This window comes from Abramis brama, assembly GCF_963993115.1.
Source record: "Abramis brama genome assembly, chromosome: 18".
In the NCBI taxonomy this organism is placed as follows: Eukaryota; Metazoa; Chordata; class Actinopteri; order Cypriniformes; family Leuciscidae; genus Abramis; species Abramis brama.
The window spans coordinates 4,711,525-4,727,902 of NC_139980.1; the positions used below are offsets into that span (position 1 = coordinate 4,711,525).

A 16,378-nucleotide genomic window follows, 5' to 3' on the forward strand; every position below is an offset into this window, starting at 1 on the left:
GGTTTTATTTGTTGTTTGTTGATTTTCAAATAAAAACTTGTTGAAATGTTTTCAGTGTGAGCATCAGTTATTTTTGAACACTTTCATCTCGTTTTAACAAAACCGTGATAATATTGATAATCACGACAATTTTGGTCACTATTATCGTGATATGAAATTTTCATACCGTCCCATCCCTAATTAATATATATATATATATATAAGAAATATCTGTTTTTTTGTTGTTTAAATAATTTGAGGTCATCTTGAGACCTCCTAGTGGGCTCCAACCCCCCTTACTTGAGAGCTATTGGTAGCCTACTTTATATATACTATTTAGTTTTCAGTTTTTTGATTATCTCTTGGCATCTTCTCGTATACATCTCATTTGATTAACATGGTTTTAAAGTAGTGCAGAAACTCTTTTGCTGCTTTATTGTTTAAGTGTTAATTTCCTCTTTCTTACCACTTCTGTTTCCTTCCTGGAATGTGCTGGGACTGGCTGCCTGCCTGCACACACCTCCAGAGTAGACGGGGCCAGAACGAAAACCATATGCAGGTTTACTCGCCGTGTACGGTGAGGACATCGCTCCAAAAGCAGAGTCGCTGGGGTCAACAGAATAGCGCTTAGGGTCCATTGAATCGCCATGGTAATCATCCACCATCGAGTCTGCTGCACAAAAAGAAAAGCAATTTAGGGAAAATAATGCATGTTAAGCATGCATGTCATTTGGCTCAGGACAATTATTGCTTTTTTTGAGAGCAGATTGTGTATGGATTCATCCAAACCAAATTATATACATATGCAAATGATAAGCAAACACATCTTTCTATGTTTTTCTGCATTAAAAAGCAAACATACAGAATGACTAGTGTAGTTATGAATTACACAAATGTAGTTATGAGACTGAATTAGTCTGATGAATTCTTCACTGAATAAACTCTCTGAATACTTTGTCATGTCTGACTCAAAATGTTAGTGGATTATACAGACTGTTCATTATACTGACTGTTTGTTCAATAAAAAAAAATATATATATATATATAAATAAATTAAAAACTTTTTTTTTTTAACCTGAATAATAAAACATAAAAAAATTAGTTAAAATTTATATTATTAAATAGTTTTGTTTTATTAATGTAGTTAGAATGAATTATAGGTAGCTGGTAGACATTGCAAACACACCCGTCTGTAGGAAACACTGATAAACATACAGTGCTGACGAGTAACGTAGGCTCCCCCTGGAGTGGGTTTTCCTCTCTTAACCACGTTAACCATTGACATGGGATTAAGTCACAACACAACCTTTGCCTATGTAGCTGAGCGGTGTGATATTGTGTCATACTGAAGTTAATGCTCTAATCTCTAGAGCTCCCAAACCACATTCACGGGGGGAAAAGAGATAGAGAGAGAGAGAGAGAGAGGGAGAGAGAGGGAGAGAGGGGGGGGGGAGAGAGAGAGGTGGAGCCAGCAGAACTCAAACACTCAAACCACAGGCCACTCACAGAGGCACTCAACCTTTCACTGCCACTTAAACAGCTCAGCTTGCACTAAAGGCCTCCTCTGGATTTTCAGAAGGGCAAATTGGACAGAGACAGAAACGAGTGCAGATCCAGTCAAACAGCCAAATTACAAAACATCCAAACCAAAAATTGACAAAAACAAGAATTGTCTAATATAGAAAAGTTCACTTCAACTGCAGGCTGTGTAGATATAGACGGAAACACAGCTCTAGTATTTAAAACAGGGTAGAATAACAGAGCTTGATGAGCACGCACTTGACTTGGGCTGTCCGTCTGAGTGCTTTTCAGCGTGGAATGAGGAAGAGGAGGAGGGAGACGACGAAGAAGCGATGGGCTGGTCACTGAAGAGGTTCTCGCACATCAGGCTTCGGCACAACTTCTTGAGGAAGCGGAGAACATAACCTACGCTGTTGACCACTGGCAAACTCAACAGATGCTGCTTACCATCAAAGGTGGCTGATGAAGAGAAAGAAAGAGTGTTTAAATTCAAGTAAATTGCACACTGTTGTAAATGCCGTTACAGTAAATACGAAAAAACAAAATTTTCCCACGTTAAAAAATAAATACGACCTCACGTTGTGTCAATCACGTTTACACACTGCCTCCGAAACTTTCGTCCGTCATGAAAAATTCGGATCGGGTTTGTTTTTCGCATCCATAGCAAGCCTTTTGAGAGGTGTTTTGACAATTCAGAGCCCGAATGACGAATATGAAAAACTGCATACGAAAATTTCGGACTCAATGTGCAAGGACCGTAAGACTTTATTTTGCAGTGTCCGTGTTATCCGCATTACATGCTCCTATAAACGGTCTATAAACGGACCAGATGCCAGATATAATGCTAATATATATATAAACATTTGAAATAATACGCACCACAATTGCTGAAATTAAATTTAAACTTAAACATGAAAACAGAAAATGTGGTAAAGACGACAGTACCTGTAGATTATGTTACTGTTACAAAAACAAAATGTAACTTCTGATAATCAGCCAAGTGGGCATAGTTAATGGCCGATGACGATGACCTCAAAATGGCCAAATACTGATTAATCTGATCTGGAGGATATCTGTCAATCACATGTTTCTATTAATTGAAATTGCACAATTACAAGTAGATTCACAAAATAATTATACAGCAAGTATATGTAATTCCGTAATATTACTCAGTGCTCACTTGTGTACATACACATACATATACATATATATATATATGTGTGTGTGTGTGTGTGTGTGTGTGTGTGTGTGTGTGTGTGTGTGTATACATGTACCTTTACAGTATATTTAAAAATGTCCCATAAACCAGCACTAACTTTGTGCTAGATCATTACTTTGTACACTAAAATTTAAAATAAAACAATTAATTCAATTAACCATGAATTTTCAGCATCATTACTCCGGTCTTCAGTGTCACATGATCTTTCAGAAATCATTCTAATATGCTGATTTGCTGCTCAGTAGTAGTGCAACAGTAGTGCATATATGTATATACATGGAGGCACGCATTAGGGTGGCTATGCAAATGAACCTGAGATCTTTTCTCCTCCGTAGCCCTCTGTAAGCAGGGTGAAGACGGCTTTCTGTTGAAAGGCGCTGTCGATGCAGCCCTGGACCGCCTGCTGCAGCACCACAGAGGGCCTGGCGGGACCCAGGTGATCCGGCAGCTGCAGCACCTTCTGCCTGTCCAGGTTAGGCCCCGTGTTCACCTGCTTATTCACGTAGATACACACTGGAATAAAATGGACAGAGAGAGATTTTAAAATTAGCAATATCTGCTTTCAGCATGCATTTTTAACAGAATAAGCACAATATGAAACTGCTGGATTTGCTTCTTTTTTTTCTCAGTTCATGTTATGGTCTGACTAAGTCTTGGAATGCTAATGGAGGGCAATTCGTTGGTTTTGTTCGGCTCTTGCTTGGGAGATTTATTTTGTATTATGTACTGAAAATATACGTTTATACTGTTTGGAAATACTATGGAAGTCAATGGGGTCCATCAACTGTTTGGTTACCGACATTCTTCAAAATATCTTCTTTAGTGTTCAGCAGAAGAAATAAATTCATTCAGGTTTAAAACAACTTGAGGGTGAGTAAATTATGACAGAATTTTCATTTTTAAGTGAACCATTCCTTTAAGTTAATAAGTATTTTTAAAAGCAAAGCAAAGCAAAATCAATAGCACTAACAGCATCACCACAGTATTTAAAAAATGAATCCATGATCTATAAAGACAATGCCTACATGAAATTGTACAACACACACACACACATTGGCACACACTGCACGTCTTCCTTATTGACACTACAAAATGGCTTGTGGTATTTGTCAAGGAATCTTCAAACATTTGAGGCCACATTTATAGATCGTTTCGTCATGAGACCCAAGAGACGAGCAATAAAAGAAAGAGAGGGCAACAAAGGAGAAACGACATAAAAATAAAAAATAAAATAAAAACTCAGCGCTTGTGACAGCTTCAATCATGTGCCATGTACTGTGCATTTCAGTAATTGCAAAGTAATTATTTATCAAAATTAAACCTGATATAAACATGTACCAAAAAAATAGTCTTTACATTTTAGTTTTATTCTCTGACAAATTCAAGCACTTAGAAATACAAAGAACATTACAAATATACACCTGCTCCTCTTCTTAAAATAATACCATTAAACTAGATCACATACTGTAAATCACACCTAAAAAGCATCTGCGGTTTTATGAGCCATCCAGAGCCAATAATGTTTTGATTACCCTAAAAAACAACAACCCTTTAATAGGAAACATTTCCATTTCTATGCATTTATTTATCCCAAGTGACTTACAAACGAGGAAAAACACAAGCATGAGCGTTTAATATCAACAAAAACAATACAGGTACATAACAGAAATATGACAGAGAGAGAGAGAGAGAGAGAGAGAGAGAGACAGTGAGTGATAATGTGATATCTAGAGGCTATATGCTAGGCTAGCTCCTTTTGTACCACACAAGATTAATCACTTTGAAATCGAAAGGGAATACTACAGATATTCTGCTAGTTGATTGGTGTTGAGATATAAATATTATAAATATTTTATATTAAATATATATTAAATATATATATAAAATTTAAAAAATATATATATATATTTTTTTATTTTTTTATTTTTTTTAAGCATAACTATAACTTTTTGTAAATTGTTATGGGTAAATATCCCTATACAAATGCAGTGCTGTGGGAGCAATGAGTGTTTTGAATGAATGAACAATCACAAGTAGGGCGGCAACATCAAATGCAAACTGTGAAGACTAACTAGAATAACTAAAATACTCACTAATTTGTTGCTATAACGAAGTCAAATACATTTTGCTAAACTAAATATTTTATAAAAAGGCGTAAATAACATGTAGCTACAGAATCAATGAATCTGAATCTTTTCATTTGGACGCACCGTCCAAATGAACCAACTGAACTCACTAGAATGATTCGACTTTCCACTGAATGAGAGTTTTTTTTATTAGAAAGAATTGTTTTGTCCAATTCAACATTTTGAGAGCGAGAGGAGCGTTTCACTAGGAGGAATCAGACCTGTCAGCAATCGTTTATAACGAACTGATTCACTAGAATAAATCGGACGTTCCGGCAATGATAAATATGGAGAGAGAGAGAGAGAGAGAGAGAGAGAGAGAGAGAGAGAGAGAGAGAGAGAGAGCGAGAGAGAGAGAGAGAGAGAGAGAGAGAGAGAGAGAGTGTGTGTGGGAATCCACCAATCACTCGTCCCCCTCCCATTTCCTCCACACAATCTGTCCCCACTGACTTCCCTCGCTCGTCTGCAGCATGAGGATGCTTTAATCTGACAGATTGCCATGCTTAGGGATTTCCTTCGTCGTCTGTCATCTAGAAGCACCATGACCAGGAGTCAGACACAGACACACACACACACACACACACACACATACACACACACACACACAGACACACCTAAAATAATCTCAAGAAGTAGCCTGTGCTATGTTTGAGAATGTGTAACAGGATAAAGTCAATGAACAGCAAGAGATAACACACAAAGTCTTAAAATAGATAACCAATAGCAAGATTACTGACATGCCAGACGTGTAGGCTTAACGACAGTGAAAATGAACCACCCTCAGGAAAGCCAATATAATTTAATTGCAAGCAGTCATATACAAACACGTTTTCCGAATAAAACAAAACACCAAAGCTGTTAACAATGACCTGAGGTCATTAAGGTCATGACCTCGGCAACAACTCCCTCGGTAACACCCTCACATCGGAACGCAGGTTTGCGAGCGCCGAGATGCATTGTCAAATTTCTTTCTTAAAAGAATTGAAGACAAAATGCTGGTGTCATGAAGGCATGAACCTGAACAAAATGAACATGGTTGTTGAAATATAGGAGAGGGACCAAAAGAGAGCATGACTTTTCCATTGCAAAAAGAATTAAAGTCTAGAAACCTGGTGGGCAGACAAAAGCCTCTTGTTCAGCAACTACTCCCTACAGCAAACGGATTAAGCTTTGAGAACTCAAGCCGGAGTTCAGCCATACGTCACAACTTCTCATGTTTAAAGTAGACCTTGAACAGCATTGAGATCTGTCTGCATTCATTTTGAATGGCATAATTGAAAATTACACATGCTAGAGTTGTGATGTGAATTCATTCCAAGCTCATATTTTAAAAATAGTAAGGTTTTTTTATTGCATTAAAAAGGCAATATAGCAGAACAGAACTGATCTATCCATTGTAATGAAGAGATAAATTGGATGATAGTGCCTCTAAGGCTAGAGCAGTCAGGTTCCTCAATAATGTCCCTTGAGACTTTCACACCTATTAACCTTTGAAATAAGAGATGTAACTACTCTTTTCTCTCCGTTCCCTTTCCTTCTAGTCATGGATGTTATTTCCGAACTGGATGGGCAGCAGTATGGACTGAAGGGTCCTGACCCCAAAGAGTAAGTGTGTCTGTGCCGTATGAAATCTTTACTGGCTACATTCACACATACTGAGTTTAGGATTGACAGATCTATTATTAAAGTCTTATCACAAATGACACAACAATGTTTGCATGCTTAATTTGTACTTGCACAGTAATATTGTTACAAAATATTAATTTTCACAAAAATATTAAACAGCTGTTTTCAACATTAATACTGATAAGAAATGTTTCTTGAGCACCAAATCATAGCATATTAAAGGCATAGTTCACCCAAAAATGAAAACTAGCCCATGATTTACTCACCCTGAAGTCATAGGTGTATATGACATTCTTCTTTCAGACGAATACAATCAGAGTTATATTAAAAATTGTCCTGGCTCTTCCAAGCTTTATAATGGGAGTGAATGAGTTTATGTCTTTGGAAGTCCATCAAAGCGCATCCATCCCTGATTAAAGTGCTCCACGCGGCCCAGGGCGGTTAATAAAGGCCTTCTGAAGTGAAGCCATGCGTTCTTGTAAGAAAAAGATCCATATTTAAAACTTTATCGATTAAAATAACTAGCTTCCGGCAGACGGCCTACGCAAGTCGACTTACGCCAAAAGAGTAACACTTGACGATGTATGACGTAGGATGTAGGAGTAGCGTAAGCTTTGACGCCTCTCGTGGTTCAAACAAACAGGGCTGGGCAACCGCGTCCGTCATTACGTTGTGCGTCAAGTTCAAGGGTTACTCTTTTGGCGTAAATTGATGTGTATGGCCATCTGCCGGAAGCTAGTTATATTAGTTGATAAAGTTTTAAATATGGATATTTTTTTTACACAAGCACTTTTATCATGAATGTATGGAAGCTTGTTTCCGCCACAGAATAAAACATTTTAAAAGATAATTGCGACTGAGTTTACAGAATTGCGAGATATAAAGTCAGAATTGCGTGAAATAAAGTCGCAATTGGGTGTTATAAAGTCAGAATTGCGTGAAATAAAGTCGCAATTGCGTGTTATAAAGTCAGAATTGCGAGATATAAAGTCAGAATTGCAAAAGCAATTGCGACTTTATATCACGCAATTGTGACTTTATATCTCGCAATTCTGACTTTATAACACATAATTGCGAGTTTAGATGGACAAAAAAAGATGGATTTTTTAATTATCAATTTTTTTACCTCAGAATAGTTTATATCTCACAATTCTGACTTTATAACACGCAATTGCGACTTTATATCATGCAATTCTGACTTTATATCTCCCAATTGCGACTTTATTTCTCAGAATTGCGACTTTACTTCTCAGAATTGCGACTTTATATCTCGCAATTGCGACTTATTTCTCACAATTCTGACTTCATATCTCGCAATTCTGAAAAAAAAGTCACAATTCTGACTTGATATATCGCAATTGTGAGAAAAAAAAGTCCGAATTGTGAGATAAAAAGTCGCAATTATTATTATTTATTTATTATTCAGTGGCGGAAACAAGCTTCCATATGAATGGATGTACTTTGATAGACTTCCAAAGACATAAACCCATTCACTCCCATTATAAAGCTTTGAAGTGCCAGGACTCAATAATTACAATAATGATTGTATTCGTCTGAAAGAAGAATGTCATATACACCTAAGATGGCTTCAGGGTGAGTAAATCATGGGCTAATTTTCATTTTTGGGTGAACTATCCCTTTAAGCTCTGCCATCACAGGAATAAATCACATTTTTAAAATATGTTTAATGATAAAACGTATTATTATTTACGTTTAATTAATAAAAAAAACAATTATTTTAATTTGTAATAAGATTTCACAATATTACTGTATTGTTTTGAATCTAATAAATGTAGCTTCTTTCAAACACTTAAAAACATCTTACAATCTCAAACTTTTGACTGGTAGTGTATAATATGGCAATACATTTCTTCAATAAATAATTTTGAATTTTAAAGAACTTTCTATAAGATAAGATAAGGACGGAGAATGAGTACAAATGAAACCAAACAGGCAAAACATTTTGATAATTTTCCATTGGAATAGATGTTGTCTATTTGGATAGTTCCCCCAAAATAGTTAGTCAATAGATAGTTCTGTCATCATTTACTCACCCTCAAGTTGTCCCAAATATGTATGAGTTTCTTCTGTTGAACACAAAAGAAAATATTTTGAAGAATGTTGGAAACCAAACAGCTGATGGACCACGTTTCTTTCTCCATACTATGGAAGTCAATGGGGTCCATCAACTGTTTGTTAACCATATTCTTCAAAATATCTTTTGTGTTCAGCAGAAGAAATACATTTATATAGGTTTGGAACAACTTGATGGAGAGTAAATGATGACAGAATTTTCATTTTTGAAAAACTTTAAATAAGATAAGGGAAAATATCTGGTCTTGTTATAAAGACAGTGTTGGTGGTCTTCTCTCACCCCTGAGACGCACATCCCATCATATCATTTTGATTAAAAAAATAACAGTTATCATAGTTACAGTCCCTACTGGCCACTAAAAACAGAATGAGACGGCAGAGAGTCATAATGTGACTCCTCTGAGGAGAGTGATTCTCTAATGCTCACATTTTATTATTCCCTTAATAGTTAGACCTGGGTACTAGTTTCTGGGATTGGCATGGCAATACTTCAGACTGCAGATATAGGGCCCTATAATTTCTGCGATCACGGAATCGTGGACGGAATTGGAATTGCGGAATTGGCAAATTAACGTGGAATCTAGTGTTAAAGCAGAATTTTTTTTAAGAGTTTTTTTTTTTTTTTTTTTTTTTTTTACTTTTACTGACAGTTTAAAGCTCATAACCATTAAAGGGGCATTCCACCCATTTGAACATTGTTTTTTATTTAAAGTGGGTCATATATGTAGTCGAAATGTAAAATAAATTTTGAATTTGGTGCCTTCGTGACCGAGGAAAGACAAAAAATAACTTCAGGACGCATTTGTATGAAAGACAACAACTCCCACAATGCACCACATTGCACAGCTCCGCAAGCCACTCCCACTAATCCAGAACAGCGCATATCTGCCTATAAGAGAAATCACTCTTCCGTCTACAAGGCTAGCTACCACCAGAGCTTGAAATTCATTTCACACAAAATGTCTAGTTAGTTGGCGAACTCATTAGTGCATTACTCCTCGTTTGTATTTCTTTCGAAAAGGTGAATTATTGCATGGTACCTGGATGTTCAGTCAGAACATATGCGGTGCGAAACTAGGATAGTTCACAACACAAACGTCCGTGTCCTCGTCTGATTCAGAGATTTCGTCCAGGAGAAATTGTCATCGTTTAAATTCTGTGCCGCAGACGGACTCTATCTCTGTGTTCGTAGTTGCATAGTGAGATCACCGGCGCCACCAGTCCGCCCTAACTCGAGCCAGTCTGGGCTCCTCGTCCGCGGCAGGCAGGTCTTCTGCCTCGGCTGCTCTTCGCTATAATGCGGCTTGTAAAGGTAGCCACAAACACCTGATTCAAGCATCAGACATCCGAAATCCTCTTCTTCTATATCACATTGAGCACTCTCCTCCGCTATTGTCATAACTTTACATCTGTCTCCACAGCGCCTGTTAGCTTAGCTTCAAACAAGATGGAGGATATTGCTTTCAGTTTCAGAGAGTAAAGTCCCACCCACTGATCTGTAATAGGTCTGTAGCGTGAGCGGTTCCCGCCCCCTGGGAAAGATGAGGAACGAGTGTCTGTAGTCTCAACAGAAATCCCCCCCTCTTACACTTCCTCCTACAATGACGCAAAATGACGATTTTTGCGTCATTGTAGGAGGAAGTGTAAGAGGTAAATAACGGATTTCTCCCGTCTCAGGGGAAAATGAGAGAGTGTTGCACGACCATTCAATAGTATGACTGGGTTTCTAACAATGCAAAGCTTAATGCAAATGGGTGGAGTGTCCCTTTAATATTTTGTTGTTACTTGAAGTAATAGAGTGCAGTGTTATGTTGCATCATGCAGTATTTGTCCTGAAAAGTAAATGTGATGTTGTTACCTCAATAAATTTAAGTTCATTCCTATTTTATTTGTGTACATTTTAATCATTAACATTAAAAGCACTCTTTTTACGACTAAAATAACAGTAAAGGGTAAAAAAAAAAAAAAAAAACTGAATTCCCAAAAATTAAAACGGAAAAAAAGGAATTTGCAAAAATTAAAATGGAAAAAATGGAATTGTGAAAAAAATAAAACGGAATTTGGGAAAAAATAAAACGGATTTTATAGGGCCCAACAGATAGTGAAACTGGTAGTCTACGGATGTGTGTGTCCGTTACCTGTGAGGACCTGCGGGGTGGCTGAGTGGGGGATAGTAGCAGCGTCCTGGGGGATTGAGCTCATGTCTGGCTCTGGGGTGCTGCTGGGAGGAGAGATAGCCAGGGGCGTCATCAAGCGAGACTTCAGCTGAAAAAAAAATATATATATATTATTATTATTATTATTATTATATAATTGATTAATACAAATATATTAAGATATTTATAAAATATATATATGCCATGTCATATTTTATATTATGTTTTATTACAACTAAAAATACAATCAAGTAAACTAACAATTACAATAACAAACTATATCTGATATACACTGATGAGCCAAAACATTATGATCAGTCACAAGTGAATATCGTTGATCATCTCCTAACAGGTCCACTTATTAAGGTCTGGGTAGATTAGATGGCAAGCAAACAATCAGTTCTAATAATCGATGTGTTGGATCGGATGCAGGAGAAATGGGCAGGAATGAAGATCTACGCGACTTTTACGAGGGCCAAATGATGACAGAATTTAATAGCAGTAAATTTACTCTCCTGCATCCCAGCTCAAAATCAATGCTTTACTGTCAAGTGCATTTCTTTGTGACAAAAATGCAATATTAAGGTGCCATAGGTGATTATCTGCAGTAACATTTTTTTGTTATGCTGGTTGAAAGTCTTCTCATATCCTGATAGCAATCACTCTGTTAAGTGGTCTAAATGTATTTTTATAAATATATGTCATCTTATTTTTTTACTCTTTAGGGGGCCTAGGTTAAATGTGCTTGGTACCATTTATGCTGTTTTTTTTTGTTTTTTTTTGGTATTATTTATTTATTTATTTATTTATTTTTAGCGTGGTTTGAATCTGTGTTGTGTTTTGTTAAAGTTGAAAATGTTCAATAAATATATATAAAAAAAATAATAAAAAAAAAAAATTATATATATATATATATATATATATATATATATATATATATATATATATATATATATATATATATATATATATATATATATATATACAGTGCAATGCATAAGTGAATACACCCATGCTAAAGTTGACTAAAAAGAGGAATAAAAAAATCATATTTTGGAAATTTAACTTAATGCCTTAATTTAAAAAATTAGGAAAAATCCAACCTTTAAGGACACCAATTTTCTTTGTGAATGAATAATGTATCGTAAATAAATAAATGTTCTTCCTTAAAATACATGGTGCATAAGTGAGTACACCCCTATGTTAAATTCCCATAGAGGCAGGCAGATTTTTATTTTTAAGTATTTTTTAAAAATTAATTTTTAGGATACTATGCATCCTGATAAAGTTCCCTTGGCCTTTGGAATTAAAATAGCCCCACATCATCACATAGCCTTCACCATACCTAGAGATTGGCATGGTTTTATTTCAGTTAGCCTAAAAGCTAGTTTGATTTGCATTGAGAGATGATCTTATGGAAAGTACTCCATGCCAATCTCTAGGTATGGTGAAGGCTATGTGATGATGTGGGGCTATTTTAATTCCAAAGGCCAAGGGAACTTTATCAGGATGCATAGTATCCTAAATTTTTTTTTTTTTAAATACTTAAAAATAAAAATCTGCCTGCCTCTATGGGAATTTAACATAGGGGTGTACTCACTTATGCACCATGTATTTTAAGGAAGAACATTTATTTATTTACGATACATTATTCATTCACAAAGAAAATTGGTGTCCTTAAAGGTTGGATTTTTCCTAATTTTTTTAATTAAGGCATTAAGTTCAATTTCCAAAATATGATTTTTTATTCCTCTTTTTAGTCAACTTTAGCATGGGTGTATTCACTTATGCATTGCACTGTATATATACATACATATATATATATATATATATATATGTTTGCGTACCACTGCGCAGGCTGTTCACGCAGACATAAGTCATCAGCGCGTTCACATACGCTGTGCAGATAGAGCGAGAATGGCAGGCAAGCAGCAACAGCCTAACTTTCCTTCTGAACCGACAACAAGTGGCACTGGCAAAGGATCTACGATCTATCTATCTTACTCGGAGCCAAACAGACTCTCATTGTGGAAACCCTGTCATGCAAGAAATATTATTACACACTGACAAGTTTTGCTAGCTAAACTAAACGAAAATATTCTGTTTTTAAGAATTTGTTTACGTTTGGTATTGTAGTGTTACTAACTGTACTATAAAGTTTTCTCACCGGTGAATGACACATGATATTGGTATTACAGTAACGTTGTTTCCGGTCTTCTTGGCTGTTCATGCTTTCAGGAGGCGTGGCTTTGGACGGCGATTTGCAGGGAGGGTGGGACGTGCGCTTTTAGTGCTATCAGGCTAAAGTTAGCATTTTCCCAGATGTTTGCTAACTGCATTGTATAATAAATCTATAATATCTATTATTATTTGTTTCTGTGCTGTTTTATTGTATTCATTCAGCAAAACATTCCCGGGGGAACCAGATGGGCTGGATTTGTCCAGGGACGAATTTTAGCCCCAGTCCAGCCCTGCCACAGGACAACTTCAGGGGTCTTGCAAAGTCCATGCCTCTGTGTTTTGGCCGCACACAGAAGACCAACAGCATATTAGGCAGGTGGTCATAATGTTTTGGCTCATCAGTGTACATCCGGTAGTTAAAAGTCTTGCAAGGATGTTTACTGCAAATCTCCTAACATGCACAGTTGCACACACATTGTGGTAGTGTGTAGCTCTTTAAATCAGCAGCAGAGACATTATGAGGCCTGTGCTCAGGCACACAGCTAAAAATAACTCCGCAGCAGCAGACTGCAGATACATCAGTCAAAGAACAACCACCTTGTCCCCTCCTTCTCTCACAGTCAACATCAGACGGGCCTACCTATATACAAACACACACAAGACATTACTCTGCTCCTCTAGCTAAATAATTATGCAATAAGCATTACACGCGCACCAGTATGTATTTAAATGCACCATTTATGCAATTGGCAGACACTTTTGAACTATGGAAAGGCCTTATCTTTGTGGTCTACAGATACATACTCATATTTAAATTAACACACAAACACTCTGATGTGTACTGACCTTAAAGCCAGGCTTCCTTCCTCTTTTCTTAGGCACTTTAATGGGTGGGAGGGACTCTGGGTAGCGACTCTGATATTCCGGGTGCCTCTTCAGGGGTGGGCGACCCCTCTTGCGACCTGGAACTTTTCCACTTGGGGGCGGGAGGAATGAAGGGCTAATGGCCCCAGGTGATTGCATCTCTCCACCTCCTGACTGAACTGATGCAGCAGCAGGAATACTCATCAGACCTGAGAGAACACCACAGTGTCAATGTCAGAATGCTGAACTGCATTTACAATGATATTTAATCATTTTTAATACTGTATGCTGAATATTTTTTCTTGATTGAATGTAAACATATTGATATGTGTACTGTTTCGACTGCATAATGTGATGGAGATTTTCCTTTTAAAAATACTTTAAATTGTATACTATGTCTTCTATGTGAACTTTCTGGATTGGGTTTCATTGGATAATTCAAAGTTATAAACAGCAACAAAGACACAAACCACAACTTTTGTAATTCCCAACCATCAATTCATCTTGTAACTCTCCAACTCACTCACCAACTACAAACAAGCACACACACAAATATATGTGTAGTCAGTAAGAAATTTTGGGCTCCCAGACCTTTTGACCAATGAATTTCCATGACTTTTCATTCGTCAGTCATTCGTGATTACTGGATAATTTTAGTAATCTGAAAGAAAAAAAAATAATAATATAATATAGCAATTTTAGCTGATGAAATTTTTTGAAAAGAATAGACATCAATAAATCAAAAATAGTAAAAGAAAAGAAAATGGCAGTATTTTATTTTACAGTCCTGTTCCGCATGTACATGCTATATACTTATTATAATAACTGATTCCCCGATATTACATGTTTTCAATGACCATGAGAACCTTGCCATTTCCATTAAACTTAATTCACAGAAAATAAACATCAAACCAACCAAAATCAAAACAGTTTGTTTGCATTCAAATTACAGTCAATGCTTTAACACATTGATTTTGAGAAAGCAAAACTAACAACACTAGAAGTTTAACTCAAACATATGACCACGGCCTAAACACTGCAACTTGTAGTTCAACCTGCAAAGCTGCTGTTCTTGGAAACATCACTAGTATAAATAAATATATTCAAAAAAAAAATTTAAAAACCACACGTTCTGACCATGGTTACACAAAGGAACTTTTATATTCATTGGATAAATAGCGGAAAAATATGGAAGCTTGTTTCCGCCACAGAATAAAACATTTTAAAAGATAATTGCGACTTATCTCACAATTGCGAGTTTACATCTCGCAATTCTGACTTTATTTCTCAGAATTGCGAGATATAAAGTCAGAATTGTGTGAAATAAGGTCACAATTGCGTCTTATAAAGTCAGAATTCTGACTTTTTTTCTCGCAATTGCGACTTTATATCACGCAATTCTGACTTTATATCACATAATTGCGAGTTTATATCTCGCAATTCTGACATCTTTTCTCAGAATTGTGAGATATAAACTCACAATTGTGAGATATAAAGTCCAATTCTAAGGAAAAAAAAGACTGACTTTTTTTTTTTTTTTTTACCTCAGAATAGGCTAGTTTATATCTCACAATTCTGACTTTATAACACGCAATTGCGACTTTATATCATGCAATTCTGACTTTATATCTCCCAATTGCGACTTTATTTCTCAGAATTGCGACTTTATATCTCGGAATTGCAACTTTATATCTCGCAATTGCGACTTTATTTCTCAGAATTGCGACTTTATATCTCGGAATTGCGACTTTATTTCTCAGAATTGCGACTTTATATCTTGCAATTGCGACTTTATTTCTCAGAATTGCAACTTTATATCTCGCAATTGCGACTTTATTTCTCAGAATTGCGACTTTATATCTCGGAATTGCGACTTTATTTCTCGGAATTGCGACTTTATTTCTCACAATTCTGACTTCATATCTCGCAATTCTGAGAAAAAAGTCATAATTCTGACTTGATATATCGCAATTGTGACAAAAAAAAAGTCAGAATTGTGAGATAAAAAGTCGCAATTATTATTATTTATTTATTATTCAGTGGCAGAAACAAACTTCCATAGATAAACATGCTCAAACCATACAGATATGAAATTCTCAGCAAACTGGGCTGGAAATATATGAAGAACAAAAGCTGTGAGGTGGCTTACACAGTGCAGAGGGTGGAAGAAACAGACACTGTGCCACATAAAAGCATCTTCACTATCCTCTGCTCTTCCAACTCTCTCTCTCTCTCTCAGTCGGTCCCCCTCCCCCAGCCCTCATTCACTCTCATCCCCTCCCCCTCCAGCTGTGGCGCCTGGCCTCAAGATCAGCCCTGACAGACGGCTTCCCCTGCTCTCATCCAACCTTTTTAACTAAGTATTCCCTGGAACTCTGTAGAACCTGGACCTTTCGAGGTGAAATTAATTATTATGATTTAATTATGATTTCCTGGAAAAAGAAACTAATAAGACACATTTTATCTCATAACTACAATTAAAATAATGATAATAAAAATAAAATAAAAAAACAGGTTAATCAATTATTGTTAATTTTACTTTATTTTATTTCCATCATACTACATTATAATCTTCTGTAATCGAATCCACAGAACACACTACTTTCAAATTC

General features: G+C 36.2%; 1 protein-coding gene across 5 annotated transcripts in view; it reads right to left on the minus strand.

Moving 5' to 3' along the window:
• The window catches only part of scml4 (Scm polycomb group protein like 4), a 36,743-nt gene that overhangs the window by 5,422 nt on the left and 14,943 nt on the right, over window positions 1-16,378 (minus strand). For 3 of the 5 annotated variants that reach the window (XM_084090759.1, XM_084090760.1, XM_084090761.1), the window contains exons 2-7: window positions 14,358-14,427; window positions 13,749-13,975; window positions 10,704-10,830; window positions 3,032-3,232; window positions 1,759-1,959; window positions 446-652 (exon numbers count right to left, since the gene is read on the minus strand). In XM_084090759.1, coding sequence (XP_083946885.1) covers window positions 446-652; window positions 1,759-1,959; window positions 3,032-3,232; window positions 10,704-10,830; window positions 13,749-13,975; window positions 14,358-14,379 — 985 coding nt within the window. In that variant the 5' untranslated portion in view covers window positions 14,380-14,427. The remainder of the gene's footprint in view (window positions 1-445; window positions 653-1,758; window positions 1,960-3,031; window positions 3,233-10,703; window positions 10,831-13,748; window positions 13,976-14,357; window positions 14,428-16,378) is intronic. The other 2 variants (XM_084090758.1, XM_084090757.1) reach the window with 2 other exon arrangements.